Below are 24,027 nucleotides of genomic sequence, written 5' to 3'. Positions count from 1 at the left end.
TAATGATATTTCAATACTTGGAATTTGCCTATGAATTTTGTTTATGACACATGAACTGAAGCTGAGCCTGGCTTACTCTCCCATGTGGATCAGTCCTTCAGGGCTACTGAGAATAACAGATTATTTTCCCCAAAAAAAGTTCAAACAGTTCCAAACCAAACAAACAGATTTTGTCTGCATCCTCAGGTTCATCAAAAGAAGCATGGAATAAGATAGTGCAGGGAATAGAGATAAAAGAAAAAATAGAAAGAAGAAATAGGTGTAAAAAAATAGTCTTCTGGCTAGTGTGGATTCAGTGTGAGAAAGTTTCTGTTGTCTAGTGGAAGGCACCTTTCCTATCGAGATCAATTCAAGGGCATCCAAGCTGCTCCTTGCTGTTCTAGTGATGCCAGATTTAGGCTAACTTACCCGATTTTTTTCAGGATCCTGTGACTGTATGAGGAGCAGGAGAGTTCTCCAGAACTTAGAGCAATTGTGTAGCCAAGGCATTCCATTAATTTTTCTGGAAAAACCCTTTGGGCCATGAGAAGCTTGGACAGATTAGAACAATCCCTAGGATCCTGCCATGCATGTCTTGGTCCTGACAGCTTGGTGGATCTGTTACTTGGGATTTTGGTGAGCTGGTGTAGAAGCCTCTTATGTCCACATACTATAACTGAGCTAAGAGCAACTTCAGTCTTAGCAGGTACCTTCAATGAACTATGCCTACTCCTGCCATGTCTCCAGTCCATTGAGATGACCTCAATTGTAGAAATACTGTTATAAATGGGTGTCTCAGAAAGTAATATGAAAATGATGAGCTGACACCTGAAGATAAATGCATGGGTCTTTTCTGCAAGAACTTGCAGGATTTAGCACAAAAGATGATAGAAAACAGGGGTTTAAGTCAAGAAGAAGGGAAACGTAGGCTAAACGTAGTCAGGTTGTGTCCTAACAGTGAACCAGAATGTGCCCTCCTTCAGTCAGACCTTGAGGAGAGCGCTGTGGGACTGGATGTCTCAGCAGAAGGATTCCCTCCTGGAGCTGACATCCAGCTCTCCGCAGCAGGTTTGCTCCCTCCAGTCCAGAGACGTGTTCTCTGGTAAGTCCTGAATATTTGCATTTATTTAGCTTCAGAGACTAATGTTCATCTTTAATAGTAATTAACATCTAATAATTTCTGTACTAGAAATATGCTAATAGTAGGTTTCCCTGCCTGAGGCATCCCAAGGCAGGAGCATTATGATGAGATGGTTAATACAGCCCTTGAAAATGTTGTATTTGCCCAGTAATTTCGTTGGGACTGAAGGAAGGAACATGCCTGTGTTCTCTGTTCCACTTATTTTTCCTTTTCATCTGGCCAGTATTTCTGGCAAATCCTAAACCTTCAGAAACCTTAAAGAGGTGGGGTTGCATAAGGAGAAGATGGCTCCAGTATGCAAGTTTCGGTGCAGACGGGACAGCTGGGGCAAAGGACGTCTACGGGGCTATGAGAGCCAGGTCTCCCCAGCCTTGCAGCAGTACTCCTGGCTTCAGACATGTTGAGTCAGGCTAAATAAATCGTGAGAGAAAAGTAGGTGTAGGAAGGATTCTCAGTTTTCCTCACTCCCTGACTAGGGGAAAGATGGACTAGGTAGGAATTAGGACTTTTCCACCCCTGGTTAGTGGGAACCTCTAGAAAAGAGTTGTTCTCAGTTCTCTGTCCAGACCGTTTGCATGCCACTTGTCCTCGGAGCACTTGTGCCTGCACACGCCACGTGAAATAATTGCCTGTTCTTATGGAAAGACAGAGTGAGGTAGCCCGGCCCAGAAAGGGCGTTTTGGCTTTAATTTAATGGCAGCCATTTGCTGGTTATTCATTTGGTTCTTTTTTAATAATTACATGTGTGTCGATATCTCTCTCTTTTTTTCTAGTTTTGCTCTTTTTTGTTTTTTCGTTTACTTTATTTTGCTTTTTTCTTTTTTCTGTTTTTTTTTCCCCTTTAGGTTTCAGAGAAATTATGTTGAATCCAATAAGCCTCCCTGGACATTCCAAACCTCTTAACCAAGGCATTTATGTTGAGGATGTCAGTGTTTATTTCAGCAAAGGACGTCATGGCTTTTAAAACTCCTTAAAAGTCCCTGTTCTGATGTCAAGTTTATAGGCTGTGCCCTCAAAATGGTGGGAAGCAGTAAGCGTGGTCTGTATGGATTGAGGTCTCCTCCTAATAGGACTCTACAGCCCTGCCTGTACACACGTTAAAGCCAACTGAAACTGTGGTTTTCTGTCACCAGATAACAGGGTTGTTCTTTTCCTCCAATGGTCGCTGTGTTCGTTAAATATTCCTGCAAGGCACAACAGCAGCAATGAGAGCAAATAAAGAGAATTAAAACCCAATTGAAAGGAGTCATCCTAATAACACAGTAAATAATTGTACTTTTGCTTTAAAATAAAACACAAAACAAAACCAACCAAGCCAACCAAACTGACATCTTTAGTCATGTCCTCCCTGCTTGGAGTTTTCCTTGTAAGCTTGTGTCTTCGCAACACCCAGTGAATGCCGCCATCACCTCTTACGTGGCGCCGCCATGGGAGGTCTCCCAGAGCGAGCCGAGGCAGGGAGCCTGGAAGCAACTAAAGCAGAACGAAGACTTTTGGTAAGAACAAAGGCAGCCCCGCTCCCAGTTCTTGCACAGAAAATAATGTTGGAAGGAATAATGGAAAGAAAAACAAAACAAAACCATCTTACTTCTCTGACAGGAAGAGAATGTGGTTATCTTTGAAGTGCACATATTCTAGGAGGCTTTTTTTGTTTGTCTGTCTGTGTGTGTTAGAGCGGCTCGTTGGATCTGACTATATTGTTGTCGTACTCTGGTCTCTCCCTGCTGCTTGAATGATGAGCTTTATCTGAGGAGTTGCCTGGACTTCCCGCATGGATGGAGAATCCATCGCGCAGGAGGGTCTGTGTCCTTGCCAGGACTAGGGCAGTAAGCAAAGTGGAAAAGCCTATCAGACGCACGCAGGTCCCAGTTGCTGGGCCTTTTCCAGCCCCCTTTAGCTCTCCCCTGTATTCCCACCCAGCTAGAGGTTGATTGTAACCCAGTCACATACCCAGAACCATCAGCTTGAGGCTGACTGAGTGAAGGAGAGGAAAAATAAGTATTCTGTTGCTTCTTCTCTGGCATAAACAGGAATATCGATCCTGTTCTCCGGCCGATATTTATATTCTCTCGCCACCCTCCCATCCCACTTTTGTCTTACTTCATCCAAAGCCTCTCAGATGGAAAAGTAAACCCTTTGATCCTGTCCTCAAGAGAAGCCTGCTGCCCTTGCGGCAACTTGCAGGGCTTTCCTTGGACTCTCTGGGCATCACGTGTATGGGAAATACAGATTTGCTCACACGTATCAGTGATAACCTATAAGCAAGGCAGATTTTCTCTAGAGGAAAAAAAAACAAAACCTTCCAAAAGCTTCAGGTGTGGCCAGATCCTTTTCTGAGAGGAGTACTGAACCAGGAGCTTGCTCACCAGCCACTCAGCTTTGCTTGCCTTCTTGGTGGCCCGAGACGACCTTATCACATCAGGGATATCTGTAAATCACCAGCCCTGAAAGGTTGCTGCCACTGGAAAGTGTCACGGTCCCCCACCGCCAGAACTGGGCAGAAGCCTCAGAATGGGATGTTCTGCTTCATCCTGCCTTTACAGGTGACCGGCGTGAACCACCCTGGAGATTGCCAGGAGGTTTTGTTACCAGCTTTCCCATAGGGATGTCCCTGGGAATGTTCCATTCTCTTGCTTCTTCTCCTGGTTCGCTCGCATAAAAAGGTAAAGTGCAATAGAAGAGTACAGGAGAAATGGTAGCAGATTGCTTTAAGTTAACGGACATGCCTTAGGGGGGCATCTGCATTAGGACAAGGAGGCCTGGCTCAGGTTGGATGGTTTTAGAAACCATGACCAAAACTCCCAACAATGTTTCCTGCCCGCATCGGAGCTGGAAATGCAAGAGGTGCACCGCCAGAGAGGACCTGCGGCCATGTGTTATTGACGCCTCAATTCTGCAGATTCACAGAGTGTGGAGGAGCTCCAGAAAGCGTGTGAATCACTGGGTGCTTGTCTGAACTGAATTTCCCCATCTCCTGGAAGTCGCCCACCTGATCTGGGGATGTCTTGTCTGTCTGAACTGTCTCCTCTCCCTAGCACTGTTCAGGGGACTCTGCTCTCAACTGTGTGTATCAGTCGTAGAGATACGTCCGTGGGCCTGGACCAGAAGCCTATATCCAAACACCCTAGCAGAGGAAGGGTTGAATTTTGCAGCTCAGGTCCATCTCTGCTTAGAAGAAATCCTCCGGACCGTACAGCATAATTTAAAGCAGTTCTCCCCACTGTGATCGATGTCTCAATTTAACACCAATTAAAGTCTCTGGTTCCTCACTGCTGAAAACAAAAGCCAGTCATGGCCGTTTGCGATTGGTGGCTTTAAGTAGCAAGTCTAAGGATGTTTTTTTAAAAAAAATTTATTTTATTTTTAATTATTGTAAATCATTACCTCATTTTCTGTCAATGAGACTCCTCCATCTTTGAGCATTCTTATCTTGCCATAACTATCATCCTGTGCTAATGGGAAATGGGATGGTCCCTTTTCACAGAGACTATAGGGGTGTTCAATGTCTAGTTTCTTAATAAACACTTTATTTTCTAACGAAACAGCTGCATCAGGCCTCTTCTTTGAAGACAAAATAAATAAAGGTTCAGAATGACACGTCCTATAGTCTACTTCTTCATGAGATGGTCCATGTGTGGGGAGTCTGTTTGGTTTGGTTCTTCGGGGTGTGCGGAGGGTGGGGTTTACAGCTGTGATGTGAACGCTGCTGAGGTGTAGCTCTTGCTTCTGTAGTTCTCATCAGGCACAAAGATGTTTTCTTGCCTGAGAGCTTAGCTGATGACTAACTCAGTTGATAACCTGTTGTTTCTTGTAACTCAAAACGGTCATGTTCTCAGGAACAAGGCGGTACTGCTGGGAGATGGTGTCATGATTTGCCAAGACATGTTTCTACACTTGGTGGAAGGAGTTTTATCAGGAGTCTTATCTCTCAGGGACCTTGACACTAAACAATTGTTCTGGCTGCAGTGCTTTTGTTTCAGGACATGCTGTTGCTGCAGGTCTCCCTGCTCAGCTGTGCAAATTGCTCTCCTGTTGGGTGTTGGACTGTTGTCCCTTCATCAGGGACAATTAGCTTCCTACTAAGCTAGCAAGGATGCGTTCGATGTAAAGGCAGTGGGGTACAGGTGAGTGCCGCAGTCGAGTTCCTCATCAGAAGTTGATGTAAGGCTGGTTGCTCCAGGAAGAGAGAGGAACGACTTCAGCATGCAGGGCTCAGCATGAGGATGTGTCTTAGAGGCTGTGGCTTAGTATTGTTAACAGGAGATGTCATTTATGTGACTTAAAGCTGCTGTGCCAACCTGCAGATGACTGAGCATGAGGCTGGGGGTGTGTTTGAGCTGATATTGGTGGATGGTGCTGGAACCCTCTTAGAAAACCTGGTGAGAGTTTTGATGAGCAAAATAGAAACATGTTTTCCAGCATCCTTCTGTTCCTGTAACTTCCTGGCATGACTTTCAAGCAAATGTCTCAAAATCATGCTATGATTGAATTTCTGCATGCTATTCCCTTCTAATGAGTGTGCCTCTAGAAGTGATCGGGTGCTGTGGTTCACAGTTTCAGGTGATGGCTGAGATCTTTACCTTTCCAAGGATGTCTGTGATGCCCGAGACAAATGGTTGTCTCCTGACATACAACCTTATGTACGGGATGGACAGCTGAGCTACACCAGATTTCATTCCTACTTCCCTTTCCTTTCTGAGGTGCGGGAAACATGGGTGGTGGAAGCTCTGCCTTTTCCTCCACACTAATCCAGGGTCTGTTCCCAGGTTTCACAGCACAGAAGCATTGCAAATGGAGTTGATTAGCCAGTTGCTCAGGCTGCTGGTATGGCCAGCCTTAGTTCATTTTGCTTTGTATTTCAGGGCAACTGATTGCTCACACAAAAGTTCCCACAATGTTTGTGCTGCTGCCAGTTCCCAAGGAGCTAGCTTAACTGTGCCCATGGGCTCTGACATGCATTGCAGAGGGGTAGGGCACTTGTTTCTCCTTGTGCTTGCTTGGTTGCCTCTGTTACCTGATGTACCCATGTGAAGGCTCCATGCTCTTCGGGACAGCTGGACGGTGAGTTGATACTGTTGTCGTGCTCTCCCTCCCCACACTGGCTTCAAATGACTCTTGAGCTGTTTATGAAGCTTATTACTGAAGGAGCTTGGGATACTGGTTTGGTAGGGTGCAGGCACTGGTATGTATCAACTCCTCCTGAAAATCACAACCCTGCCTTCTCGGTTCTTGTAGACTGTGGAGCCTACATGTGAACAAGTAGACAAGCTAAGTTTTCTTTTCTTGTGGTTTGACTCTAAAAAGATGGACTCATATTTATTTTAGTTCATGCCTGGAATGAGCGTGATGGACATTGTATGATTCTGGCACAATATGTCTCTGCATGATGGAAATAATGCATGGCCCAGTGGGACCTTGGACTTGCTGCAGGCGAGTGTTTGATGTATGTGATGCTGTAGGTCATGACCAGGGTATATTGAGTCTCCATAGCTGCTTATTCAAGTTGCACCGGCTGAGTCTCCATGTCCTTTGCTGCTCTTTTGTTTACTTAGATGTGCTTTTAAGGGGTCAGCCCTTCTTTCCCGAGAAAGAAGCTGGAACTTCTTTTGAAGGTAGTGGTTTTCTGTACCACCAGGTTTTTGGCCTTTGCAGCGTGTGTCTGTGCTCCGCTGTCCAGGAAGGCAGGGGCAGAAGTCCCAGGAGCTGTGGACAGTCAGAGGAGGGTGCTTCTGCTGTTTCAGCAAACTGCATCACCACTCTGCTCTGATTTGTACCCAGAAAAAGCTGCAGATCCTCAGGGTTAAGCCCTGGCATTAGCAGAGGATAAAGAGGCCTAGGTACAGTAGTAAAGCTAAAAACCACAGGTCTGGAGGAGCGACAGGAAGAGAGCATGCAAGAAATCAATGCTGGGTGACTTCATTTTTGCTTAATGCTTAAACTGGTGTGGTTTATGCAGTAAGTCAAAGAGTCCTTATTAACTGTGTATTTACCAGTGCCTGTAGAGCCTGAACAGATGGCAGAAAAGTTTATCGAGCTGCAGGGAAGTGCATACGGTCTCTTTGAAGGGGAAAGAGTTTGACAGGAGACGGGCACACACAGAGCTGGAAAAGGTGCTTTACCTGTTGAAGCAACAACATATCTTCCTTTGCTGTTGTGATATATTTTGCTTTGCCTGTATCATTTGTGGTTTCTTTGATGTCCTCCCCAACTCTTCTCATAACAGGCAGGCTCCTTGGTGGTACCAGCTTGGGTCCACGCTGTCGGGGACCACGCAGGTACCGCTTTGTCTTGACCCCTAAAAAACAACATAGGAAACCCAATGGTAAATATATGTTAATTTGCCCAGTGTAGCTTCCTTTGTTTTTCTCATAAACTGGCACGTGGGGAAGACACAGAGGGGCTAGGGGTGCAGATAAATGCCTTTCTGCTTCTGCTTGGACTCAGTTTGGTTGTGTCAGTTCCTGATGTCGTTCTTCAGTTCTGAATTTCACCTTCTTGGAGACACCACTGGAGTTTTGGGGGTTGTCTGTTTTCCTTGTTGGGATTTGGTAATTGGTTCCCGGAGAAGTGGTAAGTTGCCTGTTCTTACTGAAACCAGTACAGCAATTCAAGAGAGTGTTAACTGACTTTTGCCAAACAGCACTGTGAGGTGGAGTCCAGGCTCAGTTTGTCAAGTTAAGAGCTAGAATAAATCCCAACCCACACTCACAGCCCCGGTAAATAAATGTGGGATGATTCCTTTCCGAAGAAAAGATGATGGTCTCTCCAGCAGTGAAGCAGAGTGCAAGTACAAGACAACTACATTTGAACTTTGATACTAATTTTGAACTTTTGAGTGCAGCTGCTGACTAATCAGCAGGAATAAATTTTGGTTGTTCTCTACAAAGCAGAGGGATTCATTCCAAGTGCTGGTTAAATTATTTGCTCTGCTGTTAGTGAGTCATTTGTGACTTGTGCCCAATTCCTGCAGATGAGTTGACTTTTTGTAAGGATTTGCCTATGATTTCAGACTATTAGGCTTTTTTCCTCCAAGGGTTTGCTTCAGATATTCACGTTGTGTGACGCGCTGATTGGTGCTGCATTTGCTCTCACGATGGGTGAATGAATGTTTCAGACAGGCAGCCAGAAATGTAATATACAGAGACGTTCTTTGGTAATCTGGTATTTGGGGTTGTCCTTAACCCCATGTTTCTGTTTCTTATCCTGGGACTGGTACCACCCCACCAGGTCTGTTTGCAGGCAAGAAAAACTGCTGTTCCCCAGGCTTTTGGGGTAGTTAAGAGCTTGTTTTCAGAGCAAGTAGCCTTCATGGCTCCAGCCTGAATTTTGGGAGCAGCCCATGTCTGATCTGTATGTTGGTCTCCACTCGCTGATGAAGCGCAGCCGCTGCTGGAGGTCAGCCTCTTTCATGAGAAGTCAGAAAGAGCCAGACTGGAGTCCCATTAGGCTCGGTAAACTGCCAGGATGTCTGAATAAGCTAATCGTGGCCAGGTCATCAGTATCTTAAGTGAGTCAAAGATGTGTCCAGGCTGTTTATTAAGATAATTGGGAGAGGGATGGAGGAATGTTTGCAGTCTGTGGACTAGGCTGGTGAGGTGGTGGAGTGTATTGCAACATCTTATACGAGAGAGAAGGCACTCATGGTTTGGAAAGTTGATGTTCTACACATGTCCAGGGGCTGGTCCTGCTGGGATTCAGTCCTGGTGCCAGTAACGGGGATGTAGGGTGGCATCATGATAATGCTGTATGCACATTTCAAACACCACCAATGTGAGCTCATCTTGCTAGGCTAAAGAGTTGTACCTCTGCTCAGATTTCCTCATGAGGCCTTTTTGCCTGGTAATTTTAGAGATATTCTGGATCTTGTATTTTGCTGCATCAGTGCCAAGCAATATTTTGGGACAACAGGAGCAGCTGTGCACAGTCGCTCCTTCCTTGGTAGTGCCTGGCCCAGTCCCCCATGGACTGCTGGAGGTGGCTGCAGGTTTGCTTTGTGTCTCCTGAGACACATTTGTTCATCAGCTGGTGCCAGAGGGGGCTGCAAGTTTAAGGGTGTTTAAGCTCCAGTCATACACCCAGCACTGCTAGAGCAACTCCAGAGGTACACATCCCCCAAAGCCATCACATCTCACAATGCACAGACATTGCAGGTGACTGAGAAGGGACTCACTTAAAGGCAGGTAAGTGCCATTTTTCTCCTTCCGGGGAGCTAATGTGTGTAATATGCTGAATTCAGACCTCTAGCCGGAATTACTTTGATGGATCTGTTCTAAATGCATAAAGGATAACTGACTGCATTAGACAGTATCAGTGAGAAACTGTCAGTCCCTGCTCAGGAGCTAGCAGGGGCTCTTCTGGCTGGAAATGCTGCAGATCTGGCACTGTGTGAGTGGAACACCAGAAGAAACAGTGCTGCTGGAGACTGGGGTTAACACCCACCGTTACTCCTGTTTGACCGCCTGGGTCAGGGCTGACGGCTGGAGGATGCAGCTGGGGTGCCAGCAGGCATGGCAGAGCTGTGAGAGGTGTTCGGCATGGCTCTTTGCTTCTTTAGAAAGCTTGGGAGCACAGAACTGCAAGGGTGACTACTTGATGATAATGCCAGTCTCTCATTTTCATCAACAGTAAGCAAAAAAGGCTCTGATGTGCCTTAACCCTTCTGGCTGGTGCCAGCAGAGAGTGCATTACAGACGGATCACCTCTTTTGCAGCCATATGAAACACTTGCCACGCAATCCCAACAGAGGATCTGTATAGACACAGCTTCAGAAGAAGGCAGCAAAGTCCCTGACAGTGCATGTTGGATGAAAATACTGTCCTGTGACTAGACTGAAAGTTCAGTTTAATCCTGTTAACCTCAGAGGGGACTCCTGGGAGTTGGGTACTGTTCTGTGTAGGTCCTTAAGCTCCTCTGCATGACTGTAATGTGTGAAGCATCTAATGTTGTGCCAAATTTCGTTCCCTGGATTCAGGGTGGTGGCCTGAGCCTCAAAGAAAATGAGCCGATTGATATCAATAGCAGTCTTACAAGGGAAGAAGAATTCCTCTTGCCAAAAATCCCCAGAATTGCCCTTAGGAGATAAAGACTCCTGAGCGTAAAAGGTATCGTCAGGTACACCCAAATGGGTAAGGATCGACTATGTCCCTTCTAGAAGATCTCTAAGACTCCAAAAAGCAAGGAAGCGTGGCGACCATGAGCTGTAGATACAGCATAGAATGAAACCTGGCTCTCTGATCCTGAAAGGGCCACTGAAAGCAAATGGGCTGCACAGGAATCCCTTGATGAGTGATCTCTTGAAGGGATGGTTCAACTTTTTGGGGCATGTCTGTGCCATTAGTTTATAGCACTGTGAAGCTTATGTTTGCCAGCTACCTGAGCTGTTGGCCTGCCAGCACAGGGAGGGCGGCGTCCCATAGCTTGCTGCACACGAGCCACGGAGGACTTTGCTGCCAAGCCTGTTCTGCCTGAGACCCTCCATCTTTTGCCTGTGTTTTTGCCTGTGCTTCCTTCTGAGTAAGGACAAATCCTCATGGGCTTGGAGCTTTCACCAGATCTTACCCAGGCCCATCCCTAGGTTCCCCAACAAGAAACCAGAGGATGGCCATCTCTTCGGTTGGAAAGGAGGTAACTTTGACATAACATCCTTGGAATTGCCTGAAGTGATGCTCTTGTCTGGAGAAGTAAGTACGTGTTCACCGGTCATGGTGCAGGGATGTATGTATGTATGTTTCTGTTTGTATGCATAGTAGCAATCAAATACTGATGGTGGGAAGGTGGTGTTGGATTTTCAAGGGAAGAGACATGATCATTAAATGTGATCTACTGTCCAAGGCAGAGAGCTGGAAGCTGGGATGGTAAAGTCTTCAGTGGATTAGGCTGTGACATAGAGGTAAGTTTTTGCTGTACTTCCCCATCTGTAACCCTGCATAAATGATTTAAGTCCCCCACAGCACACTGATGGTATCCGTACACTCCGGCTGCCAGGGATGGAAGAGAAGAGCCTGGCTCTGAGCTGGTCCTGGGTATGATTCAAGAAAACAATTCTTGAGACACTCAGCAGCAAGCACGTCCCTGTGTCACAGAGACTGAGCTGGGATCTCCCACAGAGCTCAGCTTCAAGCTCAGAGCAGCTTCTGGGTTGGGAAAGAAGTGGGGAGCTACAAGGGTTCTTCCCCAAGGGACATCCCAGCCCAAGTGCAGGCATCACACATGCTGCTCTCTGCACCCTCACAACTCCCTGAATAAAGACTCTTTGTTCTAGGAGATATAGATTATATATATTTTAAGGCTCCGTGAATTATTCATCACCCAAAGATGAAACTGAGCATCAGAGCTAAGGAAAGGCTGAGGGCGTGAGGCGAGGAACCTTCCATTATTTATTGTACTAAATCTTGACCTGGTTGCACCTTCTCTTTGCAATCCTGCCTTTGCTTTGGGAAGCACTCTTTTCTCCTAAAAATCTGACGTACTCTGCTACTTTCTGTAGGTAATTGTAGCGATAACCTAATCAACTGCTTCCCTTGTTGTGCAGCTTGATGATTGGCCTTTAAAGGAGTAAAGGGTATGTCCTAGTGAGCCTGTGAGGGCACAGTGGGGCTGCCAGGAAAAGCAGGGACACGTTAGGTCGGATGGAGAATGAAGAAGTCCTTGGTATGCTCTGGGATCAAGCAGGGGTGAAGGCTTAACCATCTGGGTCTGGCAAACAGGAGCAGGGGCAAATGTAATTGAGTGGTTTCGAAGGAAAGGCTGGCTGCTTTCTTGCTCAGCCAGGCACTTCCAGGCTCGGTGTGGCACAGGCCAGATGTGAATAAGGGCTCCTGCTCATTTGTGGTCACTTGGCGGTCAGCATGAAATGAGTTTGTGGGTGTCAGCCACATTCCTGGCAGCCAGATATCCATAGCACAGAACATGCCTATGGTTTCTTGGATGGAGGCAGATGATGATGACTAAATTCAGTGTGTGGCTGCACGGCGCTGGTTTGTGGTATCCTGACCTCTTGGAAGAAAAAAATAGTTGACACAACCCATCTGAATGGGACCAGAACTCGTAGCCATAAAAGTGACAAGGGTGGAAGAGAGAGGGGTTTGTCGGTCACTTTTTCTTTGTGTTTTTTTGTTTGTTTGTTAGTTTGATTCTGTAATCAAAGAGAAGGGCTAAGAAGTTGAGCTTTCATTTTATAAGATCATAATTTTCTTTCTTATTTCAGTTGTATTGCAGTAAAAATTCAGGTATTGCTTGTCCTGATTAAATGGCAAAATGTTGTACCACAACAGCAGGAAACTATCATGTTGCTTTGTTATTGCCTTTTTAATTACTGTGACCAATTCATTGGCAAGAGTAATATTATTGCTAAGGGCTGGAAACACCTTCCCTTTCCATTGCTATATGGCCCCAGGGCTTGCAAGATGCAACTTTGGCAGTAAGGTGAGAGAAAGAGAACTTCATTTATTTGCCGCTCTTCATTTCTGCCAGCACAAGAGCTTATGAGGCCACAGGCTAACCCGTGTCTAGTACGATCCAAGTTAAAAATAACTCCACTTCCACCCCGCTCCCTCAAAGGTTCTTTTTCACCCAGAACATTTCAGGGTGCTTCTTTGCCAAACAGCAGCAACAGCACGAGGGAGGAGGAGGCCAGTGGTGGGGTGAGGGTGGCAGGCACTTGTGGGGATGGGAGGAGGTTTCACCGTCAGAGCTGGCAGCTGATTGCTTGCAGCAAGCAAGCACTTTGGCATCCAAGAAGGCTGCTGCAAAAACTGAGAGAGAAATGATTTGGAAACGTGGTCTTTCTAAAGATTTTATTTTTTAATAAAGAAACCTTTCAGACCCCTTTTTAATTCATAATAAAGAGCAGGTTGAAAAGAAGGAGAGGGCAAATGAAGACAGTAAGGCTTGCTAACTTCCTTTAAAGTTGGAAGGTCACCTTTAAAAATGGATGAATGCAACGTTTGGAGGAAGCTCCAAGGCAGCAGGCCTGGGGTTCAGCACTAGAATAGGAGGCAGAATAAAGATGAAAAGAAGAATCCAGTTGGGATCTAGGAATAGCTGCAGAGCTGCAAGTCTCCGTGATGGGCTTGGGTGGAGGCGGTATTTCAGGGAGCTTCTCTGCCCGCTCTCTGAAAGCTGCTGTTGTGCGTGGTGATGTGCTGGGGGAAGTGAAGTCAGGTGCTGGATAGCCAGCTGGACTGTGCGGGAGCACATGGGTTGGTGGTATTGTTGTGGGTGTAAGCTAGAATTTGGGATAAAATTAAGGCATTGCCTGCCCATTCTGCATTCGGGGATGCTGAGTAACCCTAGAGGTGTCTTGCCTGCTCTGGTTGTGTTTGTGCTGATTTTTCTCCTTTCCTGGGATGTGTCAGGGAGCGGGAGAAGAGAGATCACAGCATGAGTCCTGGTAATGACTCGCTGGTCGAAAAGCTTTCGGGCTGTGTTTGGGATGGTTTCCTGGCTCTCGCTACTTTGGTCTGCTTTGTGAGCTGGTGAAAGTCATGGTAGTGCCACTGTGTCATATGGAATTATGTGAATATATTCCCTTCTCCCTACCCCATCCAAATCAATATACTGGATGCTAAGATACAGCCATATACTTCACGCTCCTTAGCCACCTGGTTCAGAAAGCAGGTATTTCCTCCCTTGAATACCCAAACGACGAGGTATCACAAGGAAAGAAGCCCAACATTTGAAAAGATAACCCCCTTCCCCTGTTCAACACAGGGCTTTCTCCCCCATGCTCCTAGTGCCAGCCCTTCCCACCTTTCCTTGGAAACCACCAGATGCAGCCTGGGAGCTGCCTGGTCACGGAGCGAGCACGTGGCAGCTCTTTCCTCTTCTCTAACTGGATCATACAGCCTCTAGTCCAACAGGTTCCAGGTTTAGTCCCCAGATAAAGAGCCTGGGTAAGCACAGGAAAATTTGTGCCAGCCCCCGTTTCCCCCCAGCCCCTTGCAGTCAAGGCTGAAGGGTGAGATTGCTCCTGTGAAATTGTGTAATGAGTTGAGAGAGCAGGATTGCAAAGGAGAAAGGACTCCAATGCATCTGCAGTTAGTTTGTAAAGCTTTGGGATCTACTGGGAAATGCTGTCTGCGTGTTTTGTCTTGCTGTGTTCTTTCCCTTTTTCTGTATCTGTCCTATTTGAAGGTTTTTAGAGCACTTTTACAACTGGTAGTCAACAAGAGTCGCTAAGGGCATAATTCAGAGGCCATTTTCAGGAAGGGAAACTGAGGCAAGTGTGCTGCCTTCCCCAGGCTATTGCTGTTCATACAGAAGCACAGGGAGTGCATGGCCAGGCAGGGAACAGGATGCCAGGGGGAGAATGGTGATGGTGACCAGAGAAACCTCTGGCCTTAGCCCTGGTCTCAGCTGTGTCTGCCCTGGGCAGAAGTTCCCTATGACAGGGAATGAAATGATATTTCTTAACAGTTCACCTAAGAACTGAATTCATTCCATATTTAAGCACTTGCCTGTCTTTCCCACTGAGCCAAAGTGCAGGGGCATCAGACACATGCTATCTATTGCTTATTAAGTGGTTTAACAAGCCCAGCTAATTACAATGTACTCAAGGATTTTGTAGCTTATGAAAGCAGTCCCTGTTTGTTTGTGTCAGTGCTTTAATACATTAATACACCAATTAAACCTCGGGGTGTGTGCATGCCCACACAGCTTAACATATAGGAAGGCATGTTGATGTCTTTCATATCAACTGGGGTTTCTCTGGCTGTTTCAGCCCCAGCTCTGAAGGGATGCTTGTGGTTTTACGCTCAACCTTGTCGCCGAGGGGACACACATCCCCTACATAAAAACATAGTTCTGTTCCCCCAGAAGTGCATTGTTTTACAAGACTCTGGCAGACATGGGCACTCTCTGTCATTAAGGTTTCCTTCTCTCAGACAAGCCTGGGAGAGTTTCTCGGTGTTTATTTCCATCTCGGTGCTGATGATACAGGCAATTTGTGCATGAAAGTGTTGTCTTCTCTCCCTCAATTAGTCCCGAGGGGTCACCAGTGGGAGCGTGCTGTCTGCAACATTTGCACTTGTTTGTAAAGGGCCGGGTGCATTCGTTAAGCCACATGGGTAACGAGCAATAATCAGTGCACAAGGCACCCAGCATGAGTCAGTGCAGGGATGGGACTGGAGCAGGCGGTGAGGGTCAGAGGTAAAAGCCTCCTTCAGTGCACTTACGGTTCAGTGAAAAGAAGGCAGTCGTGGGGGGAGGAGAAGCCTTTCGAAATGACAGATTAAAGGAAACTGAGCAGCTGTAATAAATACACTCGAAACTGAAGAGCATCTAGGATGCAGTGATTATATTCCCTGCAGAGCTGAAGTGCTGAGGAGGGTCTGCAGAAAGGGCAGCCGTACAAAACCACTGGCCTTTCGGCGGGCAGGCTTACAGGGAATGCAAAATGAGTTGAAGAAAGCTGGCTGGGCTTTAATGCAAGTCTGAGAGGTACAGTTGGGAAGGCTGCCCTAAACATTCAGTCTAGTAAAAATAGGCAATAAAAGACAGAATGAAAGGACTGATGTGTGCCAGGCTGGCTAAGCAAGAGATAGACTGTGATGGGGCAATGCTGAAGTATCACAGTGAAAGGAGAGGACAGGAAGAAGAAAGCAGAAGAAAACAGAGGGATGGAAAGCAGCAGCCATAGAGGATGCTGAGGGTGTGTTTCAGACAGCAAGGTCCTTTTGCATGTAAGTATCTCCGAGTGACAAAGAAACTGGCCTCACAGCAAAGAGGTGCTTGGAGTTTTGAGAACAGTGAGCTCGTACGGCTGATAGAGAGGAGAAAGTGCTTATCTTGAGAGTGATATATATGCAGAACTTAGACTGATGACAGAGAACAAAAGCCAGCTTGTATCAGCGATACGAGGAGAGAAGCAATATTAAATATTTTTCATCTGCTAAAATCACATCCTACTTTATAGAAGATGAAGGGAAATATCTCCCCATATCAGTGACCAGCTGTTCAAGGGCATGGGACAAGGTAAACATCCTCTGCAGATGGAGAGGACGTCCTGTAACGTACACACCTGTAGACATGCAGAAGACTCACCAAGCTCTTCACTGACGTTTTAAATTGCCCATCTAAAATGGGGCAGATGGATGAGAGTTGGAAGGTGGTGGACATAATGGGGACAAGAGACAGACCAGGAAGTTTAATGTTTGCTCTGGGAAAATCTTGGAAATCTTCTTACACTTTAAGGGATGTTATGGGAGAACACCTGGAAAAGCAACACTCTGTGAAGACCGAAGTTACGTGGCTTGAAGTAGTGAGAGGTCGCACTAAAGTAATCTGCTGGCATTCCCTGAGGAGCTAACTGCCACTATATATAAGGGAAATTCAGTGGATATAGTACAGTGAGATTTTCAGCAAGTATTTGACAAGGACCAGCATCAGAGATTAATGACTGGGGGTAGAAGCATTGGTGTAGAATTTAAAATGAAAGCCTACGTAGGAATCTGCCCTAAAAGCAAGAGACAGAAAGGAGTTATTGCTGAAAGTGTTTCCAGTTGGAAAGAGGCTGAAAGTGATGTGTCTTGGAGGTCAGTCTTAATCATCTGTGTTTTTCATGATGTCTGCTAACGATCTGCAAGGAGACGCTGAAAGCAGAAGCCGGAGTCATCCCTGCTGTGACACCATGGATGCGAGTGATTTTTCACCAGTGCTGACTGTGGCCAAGGTCCCACATGTGCCCAGTGCCTCTCCTGATTTGGGGTGTGTTTGAGAGAGGAATCCCAAGCAAGAGGAGAGATGCAGAGAGAGGGAGAGGGGAGCTCTTTGATCGTCCTGCAATACTGTGAGCAGCACTGGGAATATACCCATGCCGGAGGAGACATGGCTTGGGGAGACAGCAATTTATGGCGTGGAGACACAGCACTATCTATCAAGAAAGGATAAATGCAGCGGGCTGGACACCATAGGAATCTTTTCCTTCATTGAACTCCTTCCAGAAATGAAGATGTGATTTTGAACAGCCTGGTAATTATTTTTTCCTTCATTATTTTTTTATTTTGTCTGCTTTCTCTACAATTCCAGATTCTAGTCTGGAAACCTCAGATGACTCAATGTGAGCTCTGTTTACAGGAGAATTGCGCCCTGGCTGTGTAAATGCAAGAAGTCTGAGTGAAGTTTTAAACTTTGGGTGCTCATCTGCACTCAGATATTGATCTGGGTAGGTTGGCCTATTACCTGCTTGAAAATTCTGCCCTGGAAAAAGGTTAAGGGACTTGATTTAAACTCTGATTGATAAAGAAAAGACATCAAGGTGACCTTTATAATACAAGCTGAATTTGGGGTCACTTTCCAAGCTCAGATTGCAATAATGGAGCAGGATTTGCAGGCAGGCTGATGGATTAGATTAATGGAAACTGGCTTCTGATTCTTCCATGTTACCATCCCAGTATCTGATGCAGGCTCTCCAATAAAAGACAGTTCAGGAAAGCAACTTATATACTCTTGTTCAAGACATTTTCCAATTAAATGAGACCTGTCCTAAGCTAGTGAGGAGAAACAGATAATGGCATATCAGACATCTTTCCACCATTATACCCCACTCTGTGCTCTGCAGCATCACTCACATATATTCATCTACAAATAGTGATTGCCAGCTTTGGGAGGTCCTTTTTATGCCTTTGCATCCTCAGCTAACTGCAAAACATTATTTCCCTTTCCCTCCTTTCTTAGCAATCTTGCTCATTTTGGTACTTTCCACTGGCAGTATGTTCTTGCTGTAAAACTTCAGTATACACATTTAAATTTAAGCTGTTAAGCCATATATGATATATATATAAAATTATATATATATAATCTTGGGTTTGTAGCTGAAGATCTAGTAGTTTGCCTTCCCAATGTGTCTTGAATACCAACTTAGCAATCATCCGGTCCTCACACATAGTTCAGTTAAAGCTGAACATGCACCTTTTCACCATCTGCAATTAATCATGTCTTCTGAGGCTACCAGCGCTGCAGAATGTTTTCTCAAGTCTCACCAGGGCCCTTAAGAAGAATTAACTGGGTATTTTTCCCCTGGTGCAGACACTGATGTTTTGCCACAGGAGAAAACTGTGGGATTTTCTACCGCCCTCTTGCATGCAGTGAAGTTTGTGATGTTTTCCTGTGAAAATTCACCCCAACCATCTGGCTCATAACAGCTTGAGACATTGCTGAAAGATGACAGACAGACAAATGGACATATATATAGTGTTTTATTACCCCATGTTCTCTCCTTGCTGGGAGTGTCAGAGACAATAAACCAAGATGGATTCACATTTATAATCGTAATAAAGGCAGGGCACAGCAGGGGTATGATAAAGCAGTACCATCAGGGAAGGAAAGGCAGTGTCCAAGAGTATGTGTTTCCTTAAATAGTCCTGAACTCCTGGTGCTGAGGGATTTCCAAAGGCTTGTCCAAGGAGAACTGTGTATGGCTCACTTCTTGCTCCCCAAAGCACTCTTGTTTCTGCCAAGGAGAGGAAGGTGGTGTTGGGACGACAGTGCCTCCGCTTGGCCAGTGTCTGTGAAACGAATCCAATCCCACTGTGCAGAAGCTCCAGAGCCAACACACGGCCAAGCCGGCACCTTTCAGAGGTCCTCTTCTGCAGGATGGGCCCACAGAACTGATGGGCTCCTTTCTCTCATCTAGACCTGCCCTGCCACCACCCTGCTCATTTTTCAGCAGTGAGGGGGACCTGAGAGGAAAGGTGGACTTCTCTTTGTGTGATGTATCACAGGAACACCAGCCCAATATTCATCGCATCCTACTTGTGACTCGAACATAGACCAAAGCAGTCCAGGAAGCTCCAACTATGTACAGACCTGGAGAGCTAAAGGAGGACCAGCTGCTATCCCCATCAGATTAGCTAATTCCTTTGTATGATCCATCTTTCTCTTTATTCCTCTCTGCATAATTTGCTACCTCATAACAGTTGCCGAAGTCACCCAAACCACAGTAATTTTAGAGCCCAGCAGGCAGAGCTGTTTCAGATTACTCCTCCTGCAGGGGTTTCCTTCTGCAGAAGTTGGCAAGATGAAAAAAGGGATGGGGTTGTGCAGACAGAACAAGCAGGGAGAAAGCCAAGGAAACCTCAGGCAGAAACAAAGAGGGAGCAAGGTCCATTCAGGGTGTTAGGAAAACATGAGTCTGAGGGAACACCTCATCAAGCCGTAGAATAAGTACACCTCCTGTGTTGGTCCTGTGAGAAACAGAGTTGGAGGAGGTGGGAAGGAAAGGGAGGGATGGAAATTGGGCAAATTGGAGAGAGGCTTTCTAATGAAATCATAACTTGAGCCTGAGATTTGTCTTTCAACACCTCATGTTTTTACTCCATATGGCCTTACTTCTGGAATTTTCTTGTTCCGTGACTTTGACTGCAGTAGCCACTCATTTAATGACCACCGAAGGAAGCTGGTGGGAGAATGACTGGGCATGGACGAGAAAAGACATAGGTACTCAAAAATAACAGAAGGGGAAAAAAAAAGGGGGGTGCGGGGGGAAGCAGAAGATGCTATATTTTGTCCAAAATTGTCCTTTGCGTTTGAGATGATGGTAAGGCTGGCAGTGATCAGAAGCATTTCCAACCTGCCTGGAGCTCTAGCTGGAAAATGCAGAAGACCAGGCCCTCTCACCAAATTTACTGCTTTGAGATGGTCCAGAAATGCTGTCACAACAGATTTTTCTGTAAGTCTTTTCACACTTTCACATCTGGAGGGAACTGCACTTCTTCTAAAAATACTTCATTTTGCACCCAACGTCAGGCTGAGTTCTTACTCTGTTCAGAGTGGGTTCTGCACTAGGGACCACAACTGTAGTTTGGCACTCAAACCACTTCCAAAACATACCTTTTACTTTAATAGCATCCTTCTAATAGTCACATAGTCCCCAGAACATATTCAGTATATATGGAATTTTTTAGCATTTGTGGTGGGGGCACAGTAAGATCAGAAGCCATTAGGAAGATGCTGACAGGAAAGCCGGACTAGGCAGAAGCAGCATACACTTGTGGCTAGATCCTTCAAACCATGGATCAGGCCAGAGACTGACCAACATTGAAACAGTAGCATCAAAACCTCCTGAATCCTCAAAACTTCGAGGAAAAGCTTAATACTGTGACCTGAACCCAGTGCTGCAATATCTGCCTGGGTGTGCAACCAAACTGCAGCATGGCTCTGAGGTTGACTACTTGGACCGCGATGGCACCCGCAGGATCTGGCTGGTGAGGCCAAAAAGGGTAATAGATTGACCAGGGGACATGGGGACATGGACGTGGGAGCTGCTGTGGGGGTAAGTACTAGCTGGGCTGAGCTCTCCTGTTACCTGTGGGAGGGAGTGCTGGGTGCTAGCAGCACTTTCATGTCTGCCTGTCACTCCAGGTGGGGGATGCAGCCTAATCAAGGCTGTTGCAAAGATGAAAGTGTTTTTTGGTGCTGCTTCCAACTTAAGCGGTGGGAGGAAGACCCAGCACAGGGATGAGGGTTGGGAGAAAGGCTCATGTCCTGGCGTGAGCCAATTAACTCAGTCCTGAGTGACATCTTCCTGCTGGGACATTGCAGGGGTGCCAAAACCCGGAGGACAGCAAAGGCGAAAGCTCAGGCTGAGTTTACTGAGAGGAAACTGCTTCCTACAAAGGACCCGGCAGCTCTTTTCTGGCCTTGCGGCGGCTCAGCATGATTCACACGCAGCCGAGGAGGGGCTGCTGCCTGTGCCAGGTGCTGGAGTTGGTCCCCATCTCTCTGCAGTGGAGCTTTGACTGGGGAAATAGGAGGCTCAATGCTGCCTGAAAGCAGGCACTGCCGGGCTTCTGGGCCCGCTGGAGCAGGCAGGGCCATGGCAGTGAACTCGCAGGCTGGGGGAGGCGATAGCCGAGAGGCTCCGGGACCTCGGGGGCAGAAGGTAAGCCTCTGCGTTCCTGCTGGGAGACAGTCTCAAAGCTGTGAGGCTGCTGCTGAGACTTGGTCGCTTCCAGCTTTCTTGTGGTTATCCATCTCAGCTATAGGATGCTGCTAAGTGTCTGATTACTGTGTTGTTAAAGCCTTAAGCCTGAAATCTGACTATTGCGTGGTCCCTCGAGGGGCAGCCAATCCTCCTCCATCCCTCCACCAGTAATCTCTTCCTTCCCTTGGAAAAATAATAAAAAAGAAAGACAAGTGATATCTGTCTGCAGCAGCGCTTTCCAATCAAGTGAAAACTAGCTGGAAAATCAAATCAGCCGGTAAGTTCCTGCAAAACACAACTCTATCTCTTTAAAATCTCCCCTTTTGAAGGGATGAACTGAACGGCAGTAGCTGCTGATGTAAAACAAACCATTATTCCTCCTATCTCCTTTCCAAGCCCCCTCCCTGCAGACGCATGAGTCTGAGGGAGGCAGATGCTCTCTGAAGACTATTTTCCTCTGTTAAATAAATTCACTTTCAAATAATGTGTAATTAAATGTGTGGTATTGAATTAATGTTTTATTCTGAGTGCTTTGGCAGCAGGGGACCTAGGGGCCTGGCTGGTGGAAAAAAAACCCCGTCCACCAGAAAGACTCCCTTTCCCTCTCCCTTTCCCTTTTCCTCCCACCCTGCCAAGAATCCTGGACCCTGTTTCCAAGAGCTGCTGGAGTGTACTCGTGAGTTGGTGAGGACGATGCTTTGCGTAAGGTCCTTTTTATGATACATTGCCGTGGGGCTCTTGGGCATTTCATGCAATGCAAAGACATCTGCAGCCCACTCTGGTCCCCCCTCTACCTGTCTCCTGGTGGGCTTAGTCTTCCTCCTCAGAACAGCCCAGCTGTGTAGTTAAACTTTGTATATGAAAGGCAGAGCCCGACTCTCCTCTCGGGATGTGAGGTTGGTGCTGGATATCTAAGGAGACAGACTGCTGAAGATAGAGAGGTGGTTTGGCTTTGCAGCCTAGTGTCAACCAGGAATTATTTGAGACGGTGCAGGAGATAATGGGAATCATTTGTTGGTTTTCACGTCTTTTGTCTGGAATGTTAATAAGGTTTTGGTCCCATCAGCAGTGTTTTGCGTTCCTCTGGGAGGCAGCTGAGGAGGAGTTGGTGCATACAGAGGCATGGGCAGGCATGGGGTCAAACCTGCACGTGGGCTTTGTAGAGGTGACAGCAGCAAGGGGGACCAGGGTGTCTGTCCTAACCTGAGGGGATCGTGACATGTGCCTTGGGCACAAGGAGGTTGGGCAGAGGCAGACGCTGGGTTGGGGCACAGCTGGGAACCCAATGGCAGCTGCCTGCCTGCTCCCTAACCCTGACCCCAGCAGCTGCAGGGAGCCTTGCAAACATCACATTTTTGGGGGGCAGTCTTCTAGTTCTCCATACTAAAGGACATTTTAACCATTGACAACAACATAGGTGAAGGGATTTCTCTTGTTGGATGAGCGAAGGGTGCTGTTGATACAGTGAGGTCTTGCTTGAGTAATTTCAGTAAGTCACAAATCTGCAGAAAGAGGAGGTGGATGCTGTCTTAAAGGCAAGAGCCTGCTGCTGTGCGAGGCCCACATGTTCTGGAGCCTTTCTTTCTTTGTGGCTGTAATCATTGTTGAACATTTGCTGGAGGTGATGCTCAGGAGCCTTCCTCTTGCTGTAGCTCCTTTGCTTTGGGATCTCCCCAGGTTGCTGTTCATTCTGCAGAACTGCGTGGTTTTGTGCATCCCAGCTGAGACTCCTCAGCACCCAGTAGCCATGGGACACTTTATATTGCTCTTTTCATAAAATAATTGCTAAGCGGTTAGCACTCAGATTTATGGGACTGAAATGGATCAGAAAAGCTTGAAATCATGTTTTGTCTTTATAGGACTATTGGGCAGTTTAAGCTGGGACAGAAGTTTTTTGCTTAGAAAGTGTTTGTGGGGTGTTGCCAAGCATGTTCTAACATTATTGTTTTTCAGAATTCTTTCATGAAGAAAATGAGAGTTTGCTTTGGTTTGGGTTTACACTTTGCAGGTGTGTCATCTGCTTCCAAATGGCTTTCAGTGTGGTGCGGTGGGGGAGTGCGGCAAGCTCTGGGCTCGCGTCTGACAAGCTGTTGGTTTAAGGGGTGATTGCGCTTTGCCTTTCTGTCAGCTCCTTTACGCACGCACACACACGCACTCCCTTTACACTTCCCTTTAGCTCCGAGAGCACTGTACGTGTCGTTGTTGGTGATTGCTGTGTGGCTGATATCAGAGCTGGTGCTGCAGTGGAGATGCAGCAGCTCAAGTTTACGGCAGCTCAGCGGGTGCTAATCCCGTCGCTCCATGCTGCTAATCAAAGCACTCTGTGGAGTTTGAGGGTTGTTTGGCAGAAACGTGGCTCTCGCTCGAACAGAGGCTGGCTGGAGCTAGCTGACAACTGAAAGGCAGCCTTTGGGTCAGAGCTTTCTCCCCCCCTGCTATTGCAACAACAAAAACCAGAGGAGCTGATGATGTCCTGATTGCTAGATGTATGCCTGGAAGTGGTGGTTGTAAGGTATTTTCAAAGCATTGGAGATCTGGCTTGCAGAGGTTGCTTTTCTGTTTTCCTGTTTTCTTGAGCTTGATTACACTGAATGTCAGCTCCTGGTGCAGACTGGTATTCTTGGATAATTTTTTTTTAGCCCAGATTGTCCAGCCAAATAAGCCAAGTCCTGCTATTTTTTACCAAGGTCCATTTAGCAGCATGTAGTGCGTTAGCTCCAGGTCTGCTGGGTCAACTGGGCAATAATGCCTCCTTCACATCTGGGAGCTGCACTCATGCCTGCTCCCAAGGAATGAAAGGGATGGTAGGAAAACGCAAAGAACTGCAAAAACACAAAATAGTTGTCTTTTAAGGTCTTTATGAAGGAGTATGATCATGACTGTTTGATAATGTAATATACAGTCAGGCACCAGGGGCTGCCTGGAAGCGAGTTGCCAGCATCTTGGTAAGGTACAAGAGGTGGGAAGAAGTCTGAACAGAGGCTGT

General features: G+C 46.6%; 1 protein-coding gene across 3 annotated transcripts in view; it reads left to right on the top strand.

Moving 5' to 3' along the window:
* NTRK3 (neurotrophic receptor tyrosine kinase 3) overlaps positions 1-24,027 on the top strand; it is a 217,798-nt gene that overhangs the window by 144,226 nt on the left and 49,545 nt on the right. The window contains exon 13 of one of the 3 annotated variants that reach the window (XM_037395409.1): positions 1,966-4,662. The exons of the other annotated variants lie outside the window; for them this stretch is intronic. Within the exon in view, the coding sequence (XP_037251306.1) occupies positions 1,966-2,084 (119 nt within the window). The 3' untranslated portion in view covers positions 2,085-4,662. Of the gene's footprint in view, positions 1-1,965; positions 4,663-24,027 lie in introns of those variants that run through there. 3 annotated transcript variants of the gene reach the window in all.

This window comes from Falco rusticolus, chromosome 7 (genome assembly GCF_015220075.1).
Source record: "Falco rusticolus isolate bFalRus1 chromosome 7, bFalRus1.pri, whole genome shotgun sequence".
Lineage (NCBI taxonomy): Eukaryota > Metazoa > Chordata > Aves > Falconiformes > Falconidae > Falco > Falco rusticolus.
This window is presented reverse-complemented; position numbering and strand designations above follow the sequence as displayed.